The 22700-nt window shown below is 39.4% G+C and overlaps 1 protein-coding gene across 2 annotated transcripts in view; it reads left to right on the top strand.

Moving 5' to 3' along the window:
* The first annotated feature begins 371 nt into the window (after window positions 1-371).
* Window positions 372-22700, top strand: part of drd2a (dopamine receptor D2a) — a 36494-nt gene continuing 14165 nt past the window's right edge. Inside the window, exons 1-2 of one of the 2 annotated variants that reach the window (XM_046389210.1) lie at window positions 372-1065; window positions 21555-21865. In XM_046389210.1, coding sequence (XP_046245166.1) covers window positions 21587-21865 — 279 coding nt within the window. In that variant the 5' untranslated portion in view covers window positions 372-1065; window positions 21555-21586. The remainder of the gene's footprint in view (window positions 1066-21554; window positions 21866-22700) is intronic. The other variant, XM_046389211.1, reaches the window with a different exon arrangement.

The raw sequence follows: 22700 nt of genomic DNA on the forward strand, positions 1-22700 counted from the left end.
TCACGATTTGCACTTGTGTTTATATGCACAAACTCAGTCAGCTGGTCTTTGTGTAATTTGTGTTGAACACATCTCATCAAGTCTGCGGGTTGAAATAAATCTCATTGCTGTGATGTGGAATTCATAAAGCATTGTGTCTCAGTGGTTGTCATCAATACTACTGGTTTTCTAGCCTTCCAGCTAGTTTAATTCAATTATTAGGGATTTATTAAGGGAGAAATGACAAAAGTATTCCTTTTCTAGGAGAGAGAAAGGAAACGAGATACAGAGAGAGAGAGAGATTTGTTAATAGCTGTATGGATCCACCACAGTCCATCTGTTTCTTTAATTTCCCACTACATTACCATTTTCTACGTCTTGCACTAATGCACTAAGTCTATCTCAGACCCTGTCATGAATGTGTGTTCAGTCAAACAATTTCTCTTTCAAATCTCAATACAGTCCACTACCAGATGATGAAATACTTTATATGCACGTTTTCAATTAGTTACTAATTACTAAAAAGCGCAGCCGGAGGCGAAGTAAAGAGTGCTGTATGGAAATTATGAGAAGAAAATAAGGTAATATAAGGTTTCACCCATGCCAGCGACAGTGAAGGAAACATACGTTCCTGCCGGGATTTAAACAGATGTAACCCCGCCTTGATTTTCCACAGTTCTTTACAGTCGCAGCATCTCCTGCCTCTGCCAGTACGAAGGTAACTCCGTGCGTAAAGCTGCTGGACACCAGGCGGACACCGCACAGTTTCAACCTCTCCTCCACTCCTCTGAAGACCAAAGCTGAAGAAAGTCATCCCTCTAGATTTTCGCTAAACAACAGTTTTAAACCAGTTTTATTTTTTTTTATTTCCATGTAGCCTTTTTTTTTTGGCTCTCATCTTTTTTTTTTTCCTCCAACGTCTTTCTCTAATGCCTCGCACCCGAGCTGCTGTACCGACTCGGTTCATTTCTAAAGAGTAAAGAATGCGCAAAGCAAAGGATACAGTGGGAGCTAACTGTGGACGCTCGTGGATTTAACAGTCGGTGCCTGTAAAAACAAAGATTCAATCAAACTTATGGCGTGAAGGTAAGACGATGCGTTTCTTTCTCTGTTATGTGCCGAAGCTGGGAAAAAAAATCCTAATCTTTAGCTTCAGTCACTCTGTAGCCCTAATCATTGCCCTGAGGTATAGAAAAGCATTTCTAGTGAGCAGGGAACGGTGGTCCACTCTCCTAACTAATGAGATTCTTGGTGATGCAAAGTGATGTATAGGTTGTGATTCCTGAACTATTAACTTTCACGGTGAATCTGTTGTTGCCAAACCATTTTCGCTTCACCTTAACGCGCGCTGTTTTTTCCAGTTCCAAGCCAACATTTTGAGTCCGTCTCTGTGAATCAGTGCGTGTCCGCTGTTCAGGGAGTATTTATTTGTATACCATTTCGATTGTTGACAGTACTGATGCTGTTTGCCATTTGATGGAAAACAACTGAAAGCAAACATTTGCTCTCCCTCTGTAACCCCAGTCCAGGAAAAGTGCTCTGAGTGAGCTGTAGTTTAATCCTCTGGCTGTGGCGGTGTGGATGTGTCAGGATGTTCTTCCTAACCCACGGAGGGCTGGTTTCAGTTGATGTTTGCGCCTTTCAGTTTGTAATTAGTGCCTGGGTTTTCCAGAAGCAGCCTGTCCTCGACACGGCGCGTCGTGCAGGGCAGGTGACGGCTGCTCTGTAGCTGCACACGCCGTCCTGCAGCCTATCAACACTCGCTGAGCGGCTTTAACAAGTTAACAACAGCAGACAATCTGAATCAGGTGGGGGGGAAATAAACGGTGTGGTTTGCGTTTAGTTCTCTCGATAAACCTGTGGTGCTTACTGTCACAGAGATTTTATAGTGACCTTTAACTGCCTGTAGTTTGATGTCGCTTTCATGTCTGCGTTTGGGTCCTCCTAACTTGACTACAGATTTTGTGTATTTTAGTGCGTTTTTGATGATTCAGTCATGCCAAGTTTGCCATTTTCCAAATAACGTGACAGAGAGAGAGATTGCCCTTGATTTTAATATGCAGCGAGTCACTTTCTGTTGAGCCAGTGATTAATGAAGACAAATGCAAAATATTACCAAACCCTTCACAATAAAGTACTGCTTGACATTTAGTCCGCAGATGTTTTGTAAGTCAGCAGGTATGGATCTCTGGACAGCTCAGCCATGGTCATAACACTTACCAAATTGGTACTTATAGTACAAAGGACATTGTTAGGCTTTTTATAACAAGGAAAATTAGGTATGCCATTTTCACTTGGGAAGATTTAACAATTTGAATACGTGATTAAGAGAGAAAAGTGGACAGCTAATCCCAAGTAAAAACACCGTCAGGTAAATATCAAGATATCTGCTGAGATTGGATGTTCTGTCCGTTTTCTGTCTGTCTGTGTGTCAGTCTGACAGTCTGCAGACACATCATTCGTCCATATGGATTCAACACCGTCATTTGTCTGGTCTGTCACACCTCATTGTGAGGAAAACAGCCTTGCCAGAGTTGCCTGATGCAGCAAGTCCAACTATTTTACACTGACAGCTTCACTGAATCAAATCTCTTTGATACTTTCGGAGAATTTTTAGATTAAAAAACTGATAGTTATCTCAGTGTGGCTTATTTGAATTATTATCAGGAAAATACATCACTAACAAGGAGGCTGCTTCCATATGCAGAGCTGCTATCAATTTACATTGTGAGTGATTGGCTTACATGAGCGTATTTACATTAAGGTAGTACTTAGCTGTGGATAAGGAACATTATTATCACAATAATTACGGGTTTAAAGCTAAATCACTTGATGCAGCTGGTCAGTCAATAGTGACATTTAAATTCAACACACTGGTCCCAGGAGAGATGACATGGATTCAACAAAAACAACACCGTGTCACAGTCTGTGCTTATTAAATCCAATTACAAACCCAAACAAATGTTTGTTTATCGAGTTCTGGCGCCCAAATTTGATCTTGTCTGTGAAATCAAAACCTCATTTATTAACCATACACATCTGAAAGTCTTTAAAATGAGAAATCTCATGTGTGCTAGGCCAGGGTGGCACAAGTGTGCTAACCAAAAGAATAAAGTACCAAAATTGTTTCAAATTGAAGCATTACTTCCAGTACAAGGGACACAATGTGCAAAAAGGAAACTCTTTGCAATGACACAGTTGTTTTTTTCTGCAGTGGAACATTGCACAGGAAAAAAAGTAAAGCAAAAGTAAACTAAATATTTAGTTATGAAGTCTGACATGGCTTAATGCAAGTTAATGATTATAAATTTGGATCTTGTATACTTTGATACTTAAATGATTATTTGTGATGCTTTCAGATGAATTAAACTACATAAATATCAAGGTCAGTATAGACCTTCTAATCATGATCCATGGATAACACGGTTTGTGCACCAGACCCAGAATGCTAAAAAGGTCCGGATGTTGCCCACAGTTGTGTCTGAGTACGTAGAAGCAAAAAGCTTAAAGGGAACTTTGTCTGAATGAAAATAAACAAAAAAGTGAACACTGAGCTTCAGTGACCTTTGCGTGTGGTTCCTTCTGAAACATAAGTGTGCTACAATGAAATATAAATAAGCCCTACTTTACATTTAGCTTCTTTTTGCCGCGTAGAAGCTAAAACCTACCAACTGAAACTGGCCTCAAAATGGCCTCCAGATCACCAACATTTTCAACATAGTCCTATCTAACAAGCAGTGGAATTGCTGTATGTCTATACATAAAGCACATGTGGCAATCCACCAGCTCCAAAGCATCATTATGATTCCCCCCTGTTTGTCTTACAAAATGCTACGGTGCTCATGTGGATCACCAAGCCCATTGTGCTTTGACAAGTAAATTATTTAATTGTATTTGCTCTCTGTGAATGTATTGGACTGGCCTACATTCTCTCCGTCTTGAAACCCATTCCCCAGCATGTCAAATATATCAACACTCTGGGGACAAGAATCATCACTGAAAGGGTGGAGGAGCCAATTAGGTCCAAAAGCTGATAGGAGATCCATCATGATCTGGTTATGCTCCAGGTTACAGTTATATGCTGAGAAAGTTATGTCAGCTGGTTGGTCTGTCTGTGCATTAATGGTGTGTCCATGTTACATATCGATCCATAGGGTATATATAAACATTATGGTGCAGTGTGTATGAGTAATAAGTGAAACCCTAAATGAGCATGTGGGACTGGGGGAAGTATTTTGTTACACTACATGTGTTTTTTTTGCATGTTTTTTTGCATGTGCAAGTTTTTAGTTGAGTTTAACGTACATTTTTTTGACACTAATTATATTTGCTATCACACATATTTTATCTCTGGGTGCCTAGAGTAGAAAAATGGTGAGGTGTACAGCCCTGAATTCTTTGCCTTTACAGTGCAATTTACATTTGAATATCACTAACACCTTCACAAATTCACACTTATATTTAGAATACATGTTCACACAAATACACAAAATTGCCAAGTGTCTGCCTTGCCATTAAAAGCTGACCAAAATAACTTGTACACACCAAATGCTCTGATGGATAGAAAAGCAGCATCACAAATTTTTAATTTAGAAAAACAGCCCTCTGGTCTTGGTCTTTTGAAGCATGAGCAACAGGCAGTCAAATCTAAGGGTGCAGAGAAAGAACAGCGAACCTTTCCATGACTACCTCACTGATCTGCTGGGGAGCTACACGCACACACACACACACACACACACACTGTATTCCCTCAAGAGGTGTGAAATTTCTTTCGCTGCAGTTAGGCGACTCTGTCAGAGGATATCAGGCACCTTCTTTTGCAGCCACGTATGTGTGCGTGAACGCTCAAGCATTGCATAAAGACATACATGCACAATGAATTTCACTGGACAGGGATGGTCTTAATTGGCTGTGGCTCCTGTAGAGTTTGAGGGAAAAAAAAAATCAGAGCTCAGTGGCTTTTAAGACTACTTCCAGGCCCACAAGGGAATTCTTTGGATGTTCCAGCGAACAATCTGGACCAATGGGATGACAGACGATGTACAGCGATTGACAGGATGACTATTAAAAGAGAGGAGAAGAAATGAGGATAAATAGCAAAACGCGAAAGAAAGAACAGACTTTCCCAGGAGAAATGAAATTTCTTCCCTATTATCCAGCTGTATGGTGTGTTTGGTCTGAACACCCTGAAACAGGAATGTGGAGTCCATACAAGAGTGCCCTCCCTGTAGACTTTAAATTAGTGGCACAAGCTTGTGATCAGTCCAACTCCGGCACATGGTGTGGGAAAAAAAAATTATTTACACCACTCACTCAAAAGCTCTTTTTTCAGCCCTGAATCTCATGCTTTTAAAGGCCAAAAATTAAATAGGTGAAATTGAGATGAAGTGGGGGTGATGACTCATACATCAAGTTGAACTTTTTTCTTTTTTTTTTTCAACCTCTTGTGTCAAGTGCCAAATAAAAGCCAGGGTTGTACTAAAGAGCCTTTCAGTGGCAGCTTCCTTGACATTTTCCTCGAGTCTGGGAGTCTTTTGTTTGGTGAACAAAGCAAGCATAGATCCTTCTGTCTGTGTGACCTTTTGGTCTTAGCTTTGATAAATTATTGGCCATTCACGTACCCTCGTAGGAAAATGTAATATCTGAAAGAAAAGCACAGTATTGAAATAATCAGCACCAAGGTCTTCAATGCGTGAAACAAGTTAGTTACTGGGAGATTATTCCCACCTATCACTGTTTATTAATGCCGTGCCTACAATAGTATTATATTAGGAAGTGCGGTATGATAGTGTGTACAAAATTACTGGCTATTTTACCATAGGTGCAAGGAGAAAATACACACTCTATGTCTAACCAGCCCTCAACAGGATGTAAAGTAGTTCTACTGAATCACTGGCTGCCGATAAAAAGCAGAAATGAATAAATGAATAACAAGGAAGAAAATCAAAATTTTCACAAAAACGGTGTAACAGTTTAGCTTTAATGGCACCTGTACCCTTAAACTCTGGTCCCCAGAACATCTGTTACGTTCAAGTCCTTGCATGAATAGTTCACACAATGCTGATTAAGCCTCTCACCGCCAGATTAATCAATGCATACGCCAATGTTTTTAGATGGAGAGTCTGTGGCGCCACCAGGCTGCTACAGTACAACCACACAGACCTCTGCACACATCAGACTGGCCAATTACAGCATGCCATTTAGGGTTAATCGTAGCCTGTTTTTCAACTTTCTTTCTTTCTTAGCAAATGTCACATCTCATGTTTTATCCTTGAAAAACACTGCACTACAAATGTTATTGTGCAACTTAAACAAAACTATGTGGCTAAGGTGAGATACATTAGAATTTTTGCAAAAATAGCATCAGTCCAGTGCAATCACATAAACAGTTTGACCAGTATTGGCTGCAGATTTGTGGTTATGTATGTTCATGTTGTGACAATCTGAACAATCCCAATATTTTCTGATGAAAGGCTTTCCACTTGCTGAGCTGTTGTTTAGCTATGATTGGCACAGCTGCTTCAGAGCTACAAGACCAGCGATGCAATCGGTTGAGAGAGCATTTAGTAATCACCACACTTGCGGATCTGTATGCACTGTCACACAGCCCTTTTGCATGCCGTGTTGCTGCGCAAACATGAACAAAAATAGAAGTTACATCTAAGACCTATCACCCCGTGCTTTTTATTAGGGTTGAGTGAGAACTCAGCTGAAACAAGTATTCGATAATATACTTAAATATCTGTAGTCATGATGAAGGAAAATACTCATTTGGTATCTGATCGAAGGTTATTCACTCAAGTTTATAAAAAAACTTGTTTCAAGTAGTTATTTTACTCAACAATATTGAACTGAACAACTTCCAGTTAGTCCGATCCTGGATTAAGCACGGTCCAATTCAGATACAAAAAATGTAGTTTGTTGAACAGATACTGATGATTTTATGGTTGCGCATCCACAGCGTTTATTAATCGAATTTCAGTTAAGGGTGCAATATATTACACTGTAGGTCCAGTATATGCTTTTACACCCTTGTAGAACCGTTCTGCAACCAACTGAAAATTAACCCACTCTGCATATTCATTAAACTCATTTAGCTATTTTTATTTATTATTTAGGTGGTCTGTTGTTGACTGGGCAGTAGCTCGATTGCGGTTCTTCTACAACCTACGCAAAACGACAGGCAGCCATTTCCTACAACCAAATTTAGATTAACTAGTAAACAATTTAGCTATCATGAAACTGAGGGGAAGTAGAGGTTGGTAAAGCTTTGAGCATTTTGAGATGTTCCTCAAGAATTTGTAAGTCGAAACAGGGATAGGGATTTAAAAAAAAAAAAATGATGTGAATGCTGGATTTAGGTTGGTCAGGTGACCCGATGCTGTAGTTCTGTGTCTGCAAAAGGCAATTGTTGGCCAAAGATATGGGGATTATGTTATTTTCTTCGAAATCTAGATCAACATCATGTGTGCTACCATGGACAGATGAAGGTGTAATTCCATTCACAAATTTAACGTTATTACAAATGGCTGGGTCAGTTACAATCAATTCGACATTTCAGACAAGGCTCCTAAATAGTAGACATTGCAAAGCCGCCACCACCACAGAAAGTAACTCTACATGGTTATTTCATTGGGAGTACTCATTGATTACATTTTGTTCTATGCTCACAAAGAAGAATTTTAATCCCTACTTACTCTCAGCGATCAGAGCAGCTTGAAAGTAAATGGAAAAAAAAAACAAAAAACACTACTGCTTCACTTATCTGAAGTGACAACCATGAGACAAGATTGCAGTTTCTGTTGTCATTACCAGTCCATCTGGTTATATGACCTTTTCACAGTTTCACTTGTTGCATCTTAAGTCCCGGTCTGTCAGTTTTGTGGTTGCAGTTGAGTTGCACTGCAGGCACGAAATACCACACTTAGTCATTATCTCGCAAAATCCCATTTTCACTTACAACAAGGAATGACATCTTTGACATGTAAGTCTTATTAGTTTGTAGAATGCTATCGCAGCCCCTCTGCATTTTTCATGTGTTAAGTCAAAAACACTGACACAGATAATAGAACTTTTCACTGATGAGAATTTTTTTTATTGTCGTGGAAGAGAGAAGGTGTTTAATATTATATTAACCAGTACAATTTAGGTAGTGGCTGATTACTGGCTGTCACTAATGATAACTCACTAGAGGCTGTGATTTGTTTGGGTCATTCTCCTCCTCATGTAAATGCAGCCCTCTTTGGTCATGATTAATTAAAGAAGCCAGCTTTGCTGCAGAAATCTCATTCGGCCACAGTCTCATTAAATGACAAGAAAAGCAACCAAACTATGCAACATCACCTAGCGACTGAGGGGTTGGAATATTTGGATGTGTGACAAATAGTCTCTTCTTTGGCAGTGGGTGAGAATGCCCTGGTGATATAATAACAGGGATAATGCACTGTTTGTGTTTTATATAAACAATGAATCCACTAATCACTAGTTCAAAGAATCTGCCTCCTTCACCGCATCTCTGGTCCCACATGGCTGACAGCAACATCCGGGTCAGTGTAGGATATGCAAGATATAAGCCGCCTGAGAAAACTGTGCAGTAAGCTGAGGCATGGCTCAGGCAGAAAAAAACGATGTTATTTACTTCCTGTTTTTTTTGCTGTTGTTGTTGTTGTTGCTGCTGTTGTTGCAGTTGCAGACAGGTACAGTTGGGGCCTTGTGCTTGCTTTACCTGGGGCTTACAATCCTCTGTTGAGCAGAAAAGGTGTGTCAGTAAAAAGCAGGAGCAGAGATGCTGTGTGTGTATGCGTGTGGATGTGTGTGTGGATGTTTGTGTGTGCACACATCTGCATCCGTTCCTGCATGTGTTTGTCTGTGTGTTTCATGGCTTAGAATGAAAAAGCAGCCAGTGGTGTGTGTGTGTGTGTGTGTGTGTTAGGGATGGGCGATATGTTATCGGTTACGATATATCGTCAAAAACATTCCCCAGGTGAGAATATGTCATCCCACGATAACAACAAATTTCCCATTGATAACGCATGTAAGTGCGCGACACACTCGCAGCCCAACACGTGTGGAATATTGACAAAAATGGCGGAAGGTGGAGCAGATACGCCGGGCAGCGAGGAGCTCGTTGCTTACCAGGGATCCAGCTCCGTTATCTGGAACTGGTTTGGTTTTAAAAAGTCTGACGCGGAGCAGCAATTTACCACGTGCAAGGTTTGCAAACAAACAGTGCAGACAAACGACAGTAACACGACTAATTTGTTCCATAACCTCAAACACAAGCACAACCCGGAATACGACAGTAGCCCGAAAAACCAGCAACTCAGACGAAACTTGCCGATGCATTTGCTCATTCCACAAGGTGTGATGATCAGAGCAAACGATGGAAAGAATTAACGGAGGCAGTTGTGATTTTTAGAAGCTAAGTTATTTTTGCTGTTTGCACTGTTTTTTTGACTGCCTGCCTGCCAGAAATTTTTAATACATGTTTTAAAAAATAATAGATTCTGTTCTCACATTTCAGACTTGTTTGTTTGGTGTCACTCACCACATTTTTTACAGTACAGATGTACTACTTAATTGATGTAGTTTAGTAGCCTTTATTATTATTTTGGTGATAGATTTATAGTCAAAAAGATTAGGCTGAATTGGTGTTTATTTATTGTCATTTTTATCATTACCGTGATTAACACCAGAAATTATCGGGATCATTTTTTTCAGTCCATATCGCCCATCCCTAGTGTGTTTGTGTGTGTGTGTGTGTGTGTGTGTGTGTGTGTGTGCCTCAGGAGAGACAAGACTGGTTGTTAGGTTAGAGCTACCCTACAACCTAATGAGTTTGTTTGAGGCTTGGGGCCAACCTTCCTTTCTCCTTACTGTGGGTGGATGCTTTACCAGTTTTACCTGCATGGCTTGATTTGAGCAGGTAATGGCTGAAATCACCGCTACAGTAACCTTTATGTCTTACTGTATCAATATTATTGATGCATGGGTGGAATTTTTACCCTGAGAGCTTTTTTTCCTTTTGGAGAGTGCATCAGTGCTGCTTATTTAGCCCTTCCTGTGCCTTTCTTTCCATGTCTCAGTGCAACCTGTCTTTCGGGTTTTTGGATGGTCTCTAAAATTTCATTTGTTTTCACGTCTTTTTGACAGCATTTCCTTGGCGAAAAGTCCCTTGTCAGTCTTGAAATTTGTACTCTGAATACCAGGTTATTGCATATGTCGATCCAATAAAAGACAGAGTGGTCCCTGTTGTGTTTTTTTACAAGTCAAGTCAGATAGTTCCCCGTCTTCTTTTCTTTCTTCTTCTGTTTAAATATAGGGAAGTGAATTAGACGTAAGTGGCCTGAAAAGACGGATGTTGTTCAGAAAGTCTTTCTCATGAAGATGTTAGTTTGGCACCAAGAGCACAACAGCTTGTGGTTGCACAAGTTGCTTTTAATGTTTAATACAGGATAAGAATGAAACAGCAATCTACTGTATATTTGTTTTCAATCGTTCATTGGCTTTTTTGTTTCTTAATGTTAATCATTCTTTGCCCTATCTTAGATCGATACCAAAATGGATGTACCTTTACACATGAAGGATGCTGCAAGAAAATTTTTCGTAAGATAAGTGTAGAGAGAATGAGGGTGTTACTGCAACACCACAATAATGACAGTAATTGCTACTCTGAATGAGCAGGTTTATTTTCAGCTCTGTAAAAGTCATAGCAGCGGCCACCTACACAGCCAGCCTGTGAAGCAGCTACACAATTGTGATGACTTGCTTCTTCCCTCAACAAAAGGGGGCTATTTTCTGAGAAAGGGAATTCACAAGATAGTCATTGACTTTGCCAGCATCAATGATTTTGACCTGGGAACTAAGAGGGCTGTGGCAGATAGAAGACTAATTAGGATGGGGGCTATCGCAGGGTGGAATCAAACGCTTCGACAGTATTGACAGATCAGTATCAGTTTGAGGTTTTGCTTCCTCTTTGCATAGGCTGATATTGGGAGTTAGGAGAGACTTACTGTTGGAAGAGTTGAAGATGGGTGGCAAAACTAAATACCCTATTTGTACCATCAGAACTGCATATGCTTGTTACTTTATTACACACAGACATTTCTACGAGAAAAATCTGTTGTTAATAATCAGTTTAGAAAAGGCAATCACCCTGGTATACCATTAACACAAATTTAACTTGATCTATTACTAGTATTTCAGATGGTTTCTGCTCCCTGAAATGTCTCTCTCTCTTAAATGTGAAGTTTCGCATTTAAACACAATTCCCATCGGTATTCGAGCATTTCAAACAAAGCCCAAGAACATAAAGGTATCATGGAGAAAAGAGAGCAAAACAACACTAATGGGATGTATAGGGTATTGTAGAGGGGTAATGGAGGTACCGTAGTAAATGGTGTGCTTCTGTTTGTTTGTTTGCAGTATGTGTGTGTAATATGGAAATGAATGTGTTTCTGTGTGTTTGAGGGAGTTTAACAATCAAATTTCAGGACTCTAGAATAGCAGTGATTCAGTACAACCAAATTGTTGATTAAATGGGGCTTATTGAGAGATTAACAGTGCGGTTTATTGCAAGGTTTAACAAAGTGATGACTGCATCGGCGCTGCATGATTGGATGAGATTAGTGCTCGGCAGCGACAAGGGGGAAAAAAAGCCTCATTATTAGTTTTTCTCTGCCTGATGCCAGGTCAAAAACATTTTAAATATTAGGGGAGATTGGAATGCAATTACAAAACAGTGGCTGTGTCTAAAGCAGTAAAAAACAAACAAACAAACAAAAAAAAAAACAGAGAATAATACAGAGTTTACCCTCCCTACCATTACCCTCAAAACATTGCTTTAAAAATGAAAAGGAAAACAAAAACTATAACTTCAGTAATGTTGCGAGGGAGAAAGAAAAACAAGGACAATTTGTGTACTTAAAAGGGAATTATAAAGTAATTATTTTTAATTAGAATATGTAAAATTGCTGGGCAAAGTCAAGCCTACTTTTCTCCCCTCAAATTATTCTAACCTCATAATTATTATGTGTCCCATTATCACCATAATTGGCTGGCTGAGATTTCAAATAAAACACGGCAGCTAGTAAATTATAACAAACTACACCCATATGTACTGTTGTGTTAATACCCCTGTTTGCAAATCAGATGATTCAACAAAGTATCTTAAAGTATCATACCCTGTCACTGCTTTTGTAAATGTTTGTATCAGATACTGCAAACTCTCATCTTAGAATGAAATTCATTTCACTTTATCAGATGAAAAAGAGAAAGCAGCCAAACCCTACATGGAAGACATGTAGTTGGGTACAAGACAAACACCCACACTTGTGCTTCTTATCTGTTTTTTGTTAGTTGACTCCAGGGAGCTCACCATCCTGTAGAGAAAAGCCTTGTCACTACTGTGGAAATACAGGATAGCCAGATAATGCCTCCTGCTTTCATAGATCACTGCTGGGGTCAACTGGGAGTAAGAGGATGCGGTTAGACATAAGACTGAGGGATTGTGGGTAGAAAGTGAGGTCAGGCTATTTAAGGATTATATCCAGGACAGGTCAACTGCTTGCAATCCAGAGGTCACCTGGTTGGCTACAGCACTATTTAACCTGTTTAATAATGAGTGCTGGGTACACTGTAGATGTTTCTTTGTCATCAGTTTAACAATATAAAACCTTCATATCGACATCAATATGTTGGAAAGAATATCATAAACATGTTGCATCTGACATCTGTCAGTGTGCTTGTCTCATCTTAATGTATTTTTGGATGCCAGTAGTGCTGTGCAACTGAGATTGAACTGACTATTGATTAAACTCACTCCAGAGTCTTAAATTAGCCACATCTGTCATTTAGGTAGCAACATAATTCTACTAAAAGAACCGTTTTAAAAGGTTCCTTAATATGCACTTGACAGCTGCATAACTTACAATACGTGATTAAGTTCAAGCTAAAAGACTGAGACTAAAGATGCCTCAGGTAGCCTAAAAATAATCCATGTTGAAGACATGTTGTAGGCCCAATAGGAAGCAGCATTGTTCTTGTATTGTAAAGCTACTTAATGCTGGCCTCAGAATTATGGCAGCATTTTAAAAAATATATATATAATTAAAATGTTAGCTTTGCACGGCCTTGTTTGAATGCTTATTATACTAAAATGAGCAACATAGAGGTTTGTGCTGTAGGCCTATTTTAGGAGAAAAGGGTAAACTAAAGGATAAATGATGAACACAAGTATTACTAAGGTAACGCTGAGGTAAATTCTGAGATCGGGCTGCTGGAGTGAACGCTCACAACTAGTGGCATTGAAGACCAGCTTTCACACAAACTTTTCCTAACATAACCTGTTACCAAGTGATAGTGATAGTGTTGTTTGCTAATATACACTTTGCATGATTGCTAATTTATTACTGGACATAGGAAGCTTATCAGCTGGGTGTTGCCAAACTTAAACCATTATTCCTGCCTTTCCTCTTGTGTGGGCACTAGCATCACTACAGCATGTACACAAGTGATGATATTGACAGAATGTGTACGATATTTTGTTCAAATTTTGATAGAACCTACTTGTTCTGTTTTTGACAAAACACTTTAACTCGTCCACTCGCTCTGGAGTTTCTCACACAGTTTTCCTCTGCAAAAGTTTCTCTGTTGTCATTGAGGTTTTCTGTACAGCACCATCTTGTTATCTATCCTTAAATCAGTGTAATCTATGCTGACTTTGCTGTGTTTTCACTCTCTGTGCTAAACAAAGCTGGGCAAACCTTGGGCCTTTGTATCTCAGTAGTGGGTATTGAAATTGATTGATCTGAGTAGTGAGACAGCAAACAATCATATCCCTGAACACATTTAAATGTTTCTGTTAGAGCCTCAAAGCATTTACACCCTTATATGCAGTTTGTCTTACGAAGTCATCAATTTTTATTATCTTCTCTCTCGTTATTACTAATTTTTAAAAAAATGAGTCTATAAACAAGCGTTACAGTTTGTTTTAGTGTGTTTCAGTTTGTTTCAGTTTTCTTTGCTTCAGACAGGTTGACTGCACAGATGTTGAAAATGCTTTTAGGAGACCAGTCTGCCCTTTATTTTCTGACTGAACATTTTTGAGTTATTTTTCTAAATCCTGTAAATGGTCATGGTGTTTTAATAGAGCACGGCTTTTTGTGACGTAAACACTGTGTGAAAGAAAAAGTCTGTGGTTTGGCTACATCTTTGCAAATTTCCCATTAGTCTGTCACTTAGACCAAAGAAAAACTAAAAAAAAAAAAATAAAATTGATTTGAGGCTGATTTGAATGTTGAAAGTGTAAACACATTTTCTAACATATTGATTGCACATGTACAAACATCAGTCATACGTAGTTATAGCTTTAGTTATATATTTAATCAGTGCATGTACATGTATTTGTGTGCACTTATGTGTTCCTTGCATTTTATATGTATGTCGGTGAGCATGAAGTTGCTTAAGATGCAAAGTGTATTGTACACCAGACTGTGTTTGTACTTTTTGTGACTTTACAGTTCTCTTGTTTACTGGCAGCACTGATCTCCAACACACAAACACACAGTAACTGAGGATGTCCAACGGTTGAAGCCAAAACAATCAAAGCACACTCTCACACTTACACATCACATAACTGATGCAACTGGTGCAACAATTTTCTCATAATTTCAGCTACAATAGTCCATCTGATACATTTTTAGCATTGCTTTCACACTTTAATTTGGTGGTTGCCAGGATTGTTTAATAGGAGGAGAAGAACACCCGGCAGGCTACTTCAGTTTCTCTCTATGATTGTAAACTCCACTTTGAAGTTAGAGCTTCCAGTTGCATCTTGGTCATGTTATGTGTGTGTGTGTGTGTGTGTGTGTGTGTGTGTGTGTGAGAGAGAGAGAGAGAGAGAGTTTTTTTCTGAACCATCAGCTTATGGACTGTTGCTCCTATTTACACTTTACACAACACACAGCAGCTTCTTAGATGAGAGAATAATGGAGTATTCCAGCACTACTGTGGCCCTAAATAAAACAATAGACACAAATTTAAGAGTCATTTTCACAGAAGCACACAGAATGATTACGGGAGAGCTTCAATAGATGATGCAGCACAGTGGACTACAAAAATAATGTGTTGTCACACAGACCACCTGTTTTCAGCTGTCTTCTTTGTTTAAGAATTACAAAATGTTGTGTTTGTTCAAAAACAGGGCACGGACCGAAAAGTGTGTTTCCAAGAAAGCAGGAAATCGCAGCACTTAGAAAAATAATTACGGAGAAACTGGTATTGATAAGCAATGCACTTAAACCTTTGGAGATATGGAAAGGCCAATTTGTGCTCTGAGACAGTATAGATCTTCTGCTTATTGCACCTTTGACCTTATTATTTCAGTAAAATGATTTCATTCATCATGGTTATTATTCCATTTTCTAATTTGTGTATCATTTAAACCTTTCTTTTGCAACAAAAATGCCAACACCAGGACATTCAATGATTAATGTTGTTTTCATTCCGCAATGGTTTGCTACGATTGTTGCAAAAAAAGGACAGGATGAAGTCTGTTGACTTCAGTGCACCTTACAGAATGCAATTTCTTCTTTTTTTTTCAAAAGTGTAATTAAATAAATAAAGTGTAATATCAACAAGATAATTGAAACATAAAGTTATACTACTGTGAAGTGAGATGCTGTATCTATTGTTATATTTGGAAAGATTATGGAGCTGCCCAGGTTTGCCTGGTACTCTTCCAAATAGGACCAATTGCAACTGGAAGCTTTAAGTTAACCTATAATCACTTTGCTTGCTGTATGCTACTTGTTTCATGCCTTTACAGTTGGGCCACTGCCATGAACCAATGATTACACAAATAACATGGCACCATACTGGGCAGAAAGCCAAATGTTCAGATATTCCATGTCTAAGAATTTGGTTTTCCTGGCCAGGTGTCGCATTCAGGCATTTCCTTGCTCAGAAATCTTTAAAACTAAGCACTCCCCCATGATTGCCTTTGAAGTAATTACCAGAGAATATAACTGATTCTTCTCTAATCTTAAAGTCCAGACGAAAGCCCTTATTTAGCCTGTCTTATCCCGGTGTTTGATCAAGATCAGGACGGTCCTATATAAGTCTGGTAAGAATCACTGAGACTGAAAGATGCAAGGACTGCAAACTCTAGTCATTCCACCTTGTGGTACTCTGTGGACCACTTGGCCCTTATTCTCAAGTTCTGGAAGAATTTGGACATCTTATCTCAGACTTTGTTACTGATTTGCTTTCAGTATTCATCTGAATAAGACCTTTGAATTTCTAAGTAAAGATTTTTCTCACTCTTTTTCACTCAGCATGTGCATGAACTCACCCACTACAGTGGCAACTCATTCACTTTCTAATTCAGTTTGTAACACTAGGCTGCCCTTGCAATGTTGGTACTATTGTATCAGTACATTGGTTTGCCACCATCAGCTTCACTTGGTGAGCCATGTTGTCCTAGCTTCCTCCACTGCAGTGAGAGGCCCCGTTGAATATATTACCAGTGATTTAAACATTTCTAGTCTCCTGAATTTGAATATCAAAACAATACGTTTAAAGACATATACATCCTGGTTTACTGAACAAACACATGCCCTTAAGTATGCCAGCAGGTGACGTAAATGGCGTAAATAAAAACTGGACTTGGTGTGTATGGAATATGCTGTCCACTGCTAAAGCATCATCTTCCTAGAATCCTTGATCCCTTTTTGGCACTGTAGCCAAACTTATTCAAAAGCAGCCTTGTGTTAGCTTTAAGGCTCATCTGTGTTTATGCAGAAAAGTGTGAGTAGGTACAACATTAGTTCCTCACTTGCTGTGTGACTTGTCCAGAATCATGTCATATGTTTATTTCTAGTTGGATTATGTTCTTTCAAATGTTACGACTTTCTAAGGTTGTCTAAAGTGGTGTTAGCTTCGAAAACCAACTACCTCCTCTACCAACCACCTTTTAATTCTGGGACCTACAATCCTGACTGTTGTTTATTTATCACAGCATCAAGTATCTAAAATTGAGTCTTTGTTGCCCTTGGCTGATGAAGAGACTGTAATTCACACCTTAGTTCCATCCAGACTTGATGTTGATAACATATTGTAGCCAGTATTACATATTTTTAAATGGTTTAGATTCATGCAGCTAGAATTTTGATCATACAACACCTTCAGCTTCCCTTTGTTGGCTCCCTGTCCATGTCAGATCAGAATTTAAGGTGATACTTATGACTTGAAAAGCTGTGGGCAAGCCTGTTCAAACCTGTCTGTTCTCCTTCACCCTCGTATTCCATCCTGTGCTCTCGGCTCTCAGAATTCAGGGCTGCTGTCAGTCCCCAGAGTTAAAAAGAAGTCAGGCTGCAGACTGCAGGGCCTCTTCGTTTCCTTCCCCTTTAGTCTGGAGCAGTCTGACTCTGTCATGGATTTAAAATCCAAATTTAAACCTCTTTTCACCTAAACTTTCAGTTAGTTGCATATTCTTTGGTTACTTAAGGCCTCTAACTACCTGCTCGCTTCTTGTCCCAAAAGCATAACTGGGTGCTTCACTCTGTCTCTTTCTCTCTCTCTCTCTTCCTATTTTCCCCTTTTTGTCATCTCTTTTCACTCTGGCTTCTCTATGCTGGAATATCAGTCCCTATCTCTCGCTCTCTGTCTCTCTCTCTCTCTCTCGCTCTCTCTCTCTCTCTCTCTCTCTCTCTCTCTCTGCCAGTGCCTCTCATTTTAGATGACTGTCCAGTTAGTCCAGTGTCTAACACCATAGTAGGAGAGCACCAATAAGGTAGCAGACACTCATTAACACTGGCTCATGTTTGAGCATTTGGCTGGCATCCAGTTAAAGATTTCTGAATACTGTTATTTACCCTGACCTCTCACTAGCCTGTGAAGAAAGACATGATTCTCAGTATAATCAGGTACAGGTCATGGAAGACATCATTTGAAGAGTAGGAGATACTCAGAAGGGAGGGAGCAGAGGTTGATGTTCATGAGCAAGCACCAGCTATCAGGCCAGCAGTGACAACAGTCTCAAGTACTGTAAGAAAGGAAGTAGAGCAGGCAAATAAATAAGATTAGACAGCACAGGGCATCTGCAGGGTACACACATAGACTGGTGCCCCAGAGCAATGCTTACACATCCTAACAGAAGCACTCTTGCCTCACTTACTCCCTTCCTCCTTTTCTGTCTTCTCTCACTGCTTCTCTCTAAATTCTTCTTCTCTGTGCACTAAGGCTTTCTTCTGCCCTCCTCTGGTATCTTCTCTCATTAATGTAACTGTTTACTACTAGGTGATCAGTCTTAGTTCCCTCTGCTCAAATCCAAAGTTAAAGACATCTCATTGTGTAGATCCTTCTTTTATGTGGCCACTTTTTTCACGTGGTTTATGCACCATGATATTCCCTGCATTCAGATTTAGTTGGGTCTAAATTGTGGCCCGATCCTCTCTGTAATGGCAAGCTGAATAAACCCAGCAGACAAACAAGAATTGCTTTTTCAGCTTTTTGCATTGACAGTCAAGGGTGGAATATGTGTGCAGAACCTGTATGATAGTACTAGATAATCTAATCAGCGCAGTGCAGATGTACTGTAGGTTAGACAGAGACGACCCTATTAAGAAATTCACAGAGTGCTAAGAGAGTCTGCCCTTTGCAAGTGAAATGTGTCCAGAAAATCCTTGAAGCCCCTGACAATCAACAGAGGCTGCCAAGGACTTCCTAAAAAGAACACTTACTACTCATCGAACGGTGGAAATGGCGGAACAGCACCTCTTAAGCATTTAGCCTTCACAAGTCAACAGTTTAGCAGATAAATGTAATAAATGAAAAGCTAAAAAAAAAATAAAGAAATCTTGCTGCAGCACTCACTTCAAGAGCTCCATATTAAGCTCAAGAAGGTGACAGAAAGCGGTAGGGCAGACAGGGCAGACATCTACAATATTAAAAACCTGAAGAAGATATGTTGTCCAATAAGGATACTATGAAGAAATCCAGTGCCTGAAGAATATAAAACATGGCTTCACATGTCAGGTTTGCTTAAGAAAACCTCAATGTGTGTGCCTTATTGCCATTGGTTCTGTAATCTGTGAAGAGATAAGACAAAGAGCTTGTGTTTTAAAGAAGCCATCGCATAGCAACACCAGGACTTAAATGAAATGTTAAGTCTATCTTAATGCACACTCACACACATGCTCAGTTCAGCTAATGCTAATATGAGGATTTTTCAGTCTCATTTAAGTAAGAGGATGTCATCCAAAGGCACAACCAATGTGGTACACTGTGTTTTCTGACAGTGCGTAGAAAATATTGTACTAAAAGGCTGTATCTTTGGAAGGTACTGTCTTGATTTGTCTGCTCAGTCTGCTGAAGCCTTCATCAGCTTTGGCTGAACTAAGAAATAAAAGGACTAAATTACGTCCCCTATGTCTCACACTGGAATCGCATCAGGAAGCAACATCCTCATGGCCTGTCCTTTGAGGAGGTATAACTGCAGTGGATAGAAACTGTTCGAATGTCAATGAGGCAAACTGATAAAAAATAAAAAAGCTGAGCTTATCATGATGCAGGGAGTATCCTGGTTTGAGTTTTTTTTTTTTGCCTCCCCTGCAACTATTTAGGGATCAGTAAATTTTGACTTTAATAAGAAAAGTTCAACATAATTTCAGGGTAATTTGTTTTTTACAGCTTGTAAGTGTTAGGTCAAACATCAAGAACACAGCTCAATGAAGTACAGCTGAGAGGCCTGAAAATGAAGTCCTTAATGTAAGCCTAATGGTGTGGCATCAGCTGAAGATATTCAGGGGAGAGATACAAAAATCTAAAAGGTACTGAAAGTGTTCTCAAAGTCAGAACAGGATATTACAGTTCACCGTCTGTGCAAAAAACATGTGCCAAGCCTATAAACGTTTGGACTAAGAATGCATCCAAACAAACTTTTAAAACTCTGTATTGTCTATCCACTCTTAAGCTTCATTCAGTACCGGACTTGCTAAAAGACAGAAAGTAACAGTGACAGATAACATAACAAATTACAAAGACAGAAACTGTCCACAGAAACACTTACAAGGGTAAGAAAATAATTGCTGGGTTGTGAAAATTAAAATTAGGTGCAGAGATAAAATGAATTAGATGCAGAAGGGGATTTGAGGCAAATTCTAGTCAGCAGGAGCAGCAGACTTAAAGGCTGTAGAACCAATTAACGAGTGGGTGAGCAGGAAAGAGGGAATGAAAATGGAGCTGGGAACAAGGAGAATGACATACACATTAATCTAGACAGGTAAGAGGGAACCGCACAGCTAAAAGAGTTTTGTAAAAATAAGATGTGCCGGTGTGTTAATGACATTATTCTAATAAGATGAGATGTATGGCTTCATTAGGTTTGCATTTCATAGTGTTGCAATGGCAAATAAGAGAGTAGAATGGTAGTAAGAGTGGTGAAATGATGCAAAACATACATCAAAGCAAACAGATATATTCATTATATTATCATATTCATAACCAAGGAACATCAAGGCTGTGACCATATCCTATTGAATATATATGATGTTTTAAGGAAAATCAGTTTCACTAAGCTGTTAGACTCTCACAATGTCACAGTAACTGCAGCGAATGGAAGGTGTTGGACAGTTAGACTCACTGTCACAAGGATTTATTTACAGTGGTGATGCATTGGGGCTGGTTTGTGATGCATTTTTTAAGATAATACTAGTCACAAAATGAGAATTTAAAATTTTCACTTCAGTTCGAATGAACGTAATATACTGAATGTATGGTTATGTTCGTCACTGATGAAACAAAAGACAGTTGAAGTCTGCTCAGACAATGTGCTTTTCTGACACAATACCAGCAATTAGGGATCTGTTTGTCAGAGGATGACAGCTCCACTGTTCATTTAGCCTCACAAGCACTGACAATTTAAAATACTGACATCTGACATTGCTTTTTGTTTCTTTGCGTGTTTGTTTTCAAAATGATCTGACATTCAGATTTGGAAGCACTAATTGCTGTATTTAAATGCAAATCTGTCAACTACAGGCCCTAAACAATAGCACCTATCACAAAAAAGAAAAACCTGTAGAGTTTTTGATCACAAACATACAACATTTGAATGAGCGTGTCCCCGATTTGTTTCTACCTCATGCTCTCAGATAGAAAAAAGAAAAAATGCGGTGATGCATAAAAAGGGAATAAATTTGAACCTGGATGGAAACATCATAGATTTAAAAATATTTTAAGAATTGTTTTTGCATACTTTATAAGGAAAGAAAAGGATTCAGAATGAGTGGTAGGCCTCAGAGATACACATGGTGTGTTTTGATGAGAGCCGATATGTGAACACATCTTTAATTTTCCTAAAATCCCTTTTGACAATCACCCGTTTTTCACCCCTTTTTTTTCTTATCTCCTGTATACTTTGAAATAAAGAAAAACCCAGGAACAAGAGTGCACGGGGTGCATGGGATCCCAAAACACTGCAGTTTATTTTCTTCATAAACCGTGTGCAAACTTTCGCATGAATACAACTACACTCCAAAATGCAGTTTTCTCACTGTGTGTCTGTTGCTTTGCAGGGCCCGTTCTTGGCCTTCGTACCTCACAGCTAATGGATGTCTTTACCCAGTATGCCTACAATGACAGTTTCTATGATAACGGAACATGGAGCTTCAACGAAACAGACCAAGAGCAGAGGCACCCTTACAACTACTACGCCATGCTGCTTACTCTGCTCATCTTCGTCATCGTCTTCGGCAACGTGCTGGTGTGCATGGCTGTGTCCAGAGAGAAGGCTCTGCAGACCACCACCAACTACCTGATCGTCAGCCTGGCTGTCGCTGACCTTCTGGTGGCTACGCTGGTTATGCCCTGGGTCGTCTACTTAGAGGTAAGACAGCAGAGATGCACACGCACACACGTGTTCACTTCTTGTACGTCCTGGAAGAGAAATAACTAACCTGACATGCCCTGTGCGGCAGGCTTTTTCTCTCTGTGTTTATCTTGTGTCATTGGAATGACATTAGAAGAAGAAAAGAGAAAGTGATTTGTATATGTAGGCTCTGAAAGCAGAGACAGAATTCAGTTTGGCATTACGAGATTAAAAAAAAATGCAAAACACATGCAAATTAGTAAAACACCATCAATCTGACAACACATATAGGAAAAAAACACACAAGACAACAGAATACACAAACTTACTGCAAATATACACACCAGAGAACACTACAGAAAAATGTTGCAAATACATAAAACAACAGTGAAAGTGTTTCGAGAGGACACTAATGCTGAGCGCCACTTGGACACGCCTGTTGTTGCTACGGTTTGTGACTCATAAAGTCACTTTCCTTTCTTTCATGTGCAGAGTAGAACGGTAGCACATAGTCAGTCGGTATTGTGCTTGGACCCAACTTTAATTATTTCATGAGTCACCAACCACAGCAAGAACGAGCATGTCCAAGCACTAGTGTCCTCTGGAGACACTTCCATTGTCTTTTCCTGTTTTTGCAGTGCTTTGCTGCTATGTGTGTTCGCAGCATGTTTCTTAAATGCTGCACACATGTTGTCAAACGAATGAAGACGTTTTTTTGATTTACTCGTGTTTTGTGTATTTACATGCGTTTTCTTAAATTGCTCTCTCAGCCACAGTGTACTGCAGACAAATGAAATCTGGTGTCCATAAAATACTGGTGAAAAGAGTTTGAGCCGAGCAAACTGCCAGCAGC

Source organism: Scatophagus argus, chromosome 5, assembly GCF_020382885.2.
Source record: "Scatophagus argus isolate fScaArg1 chromosome 5, fScaArg1.pri, whole genome shotgun sequence".
NCBI lineage: Eukaryota > Metazoa > Chordata > Actinopteri > Scatophagidae > Scatophagus > Scatophagus argus.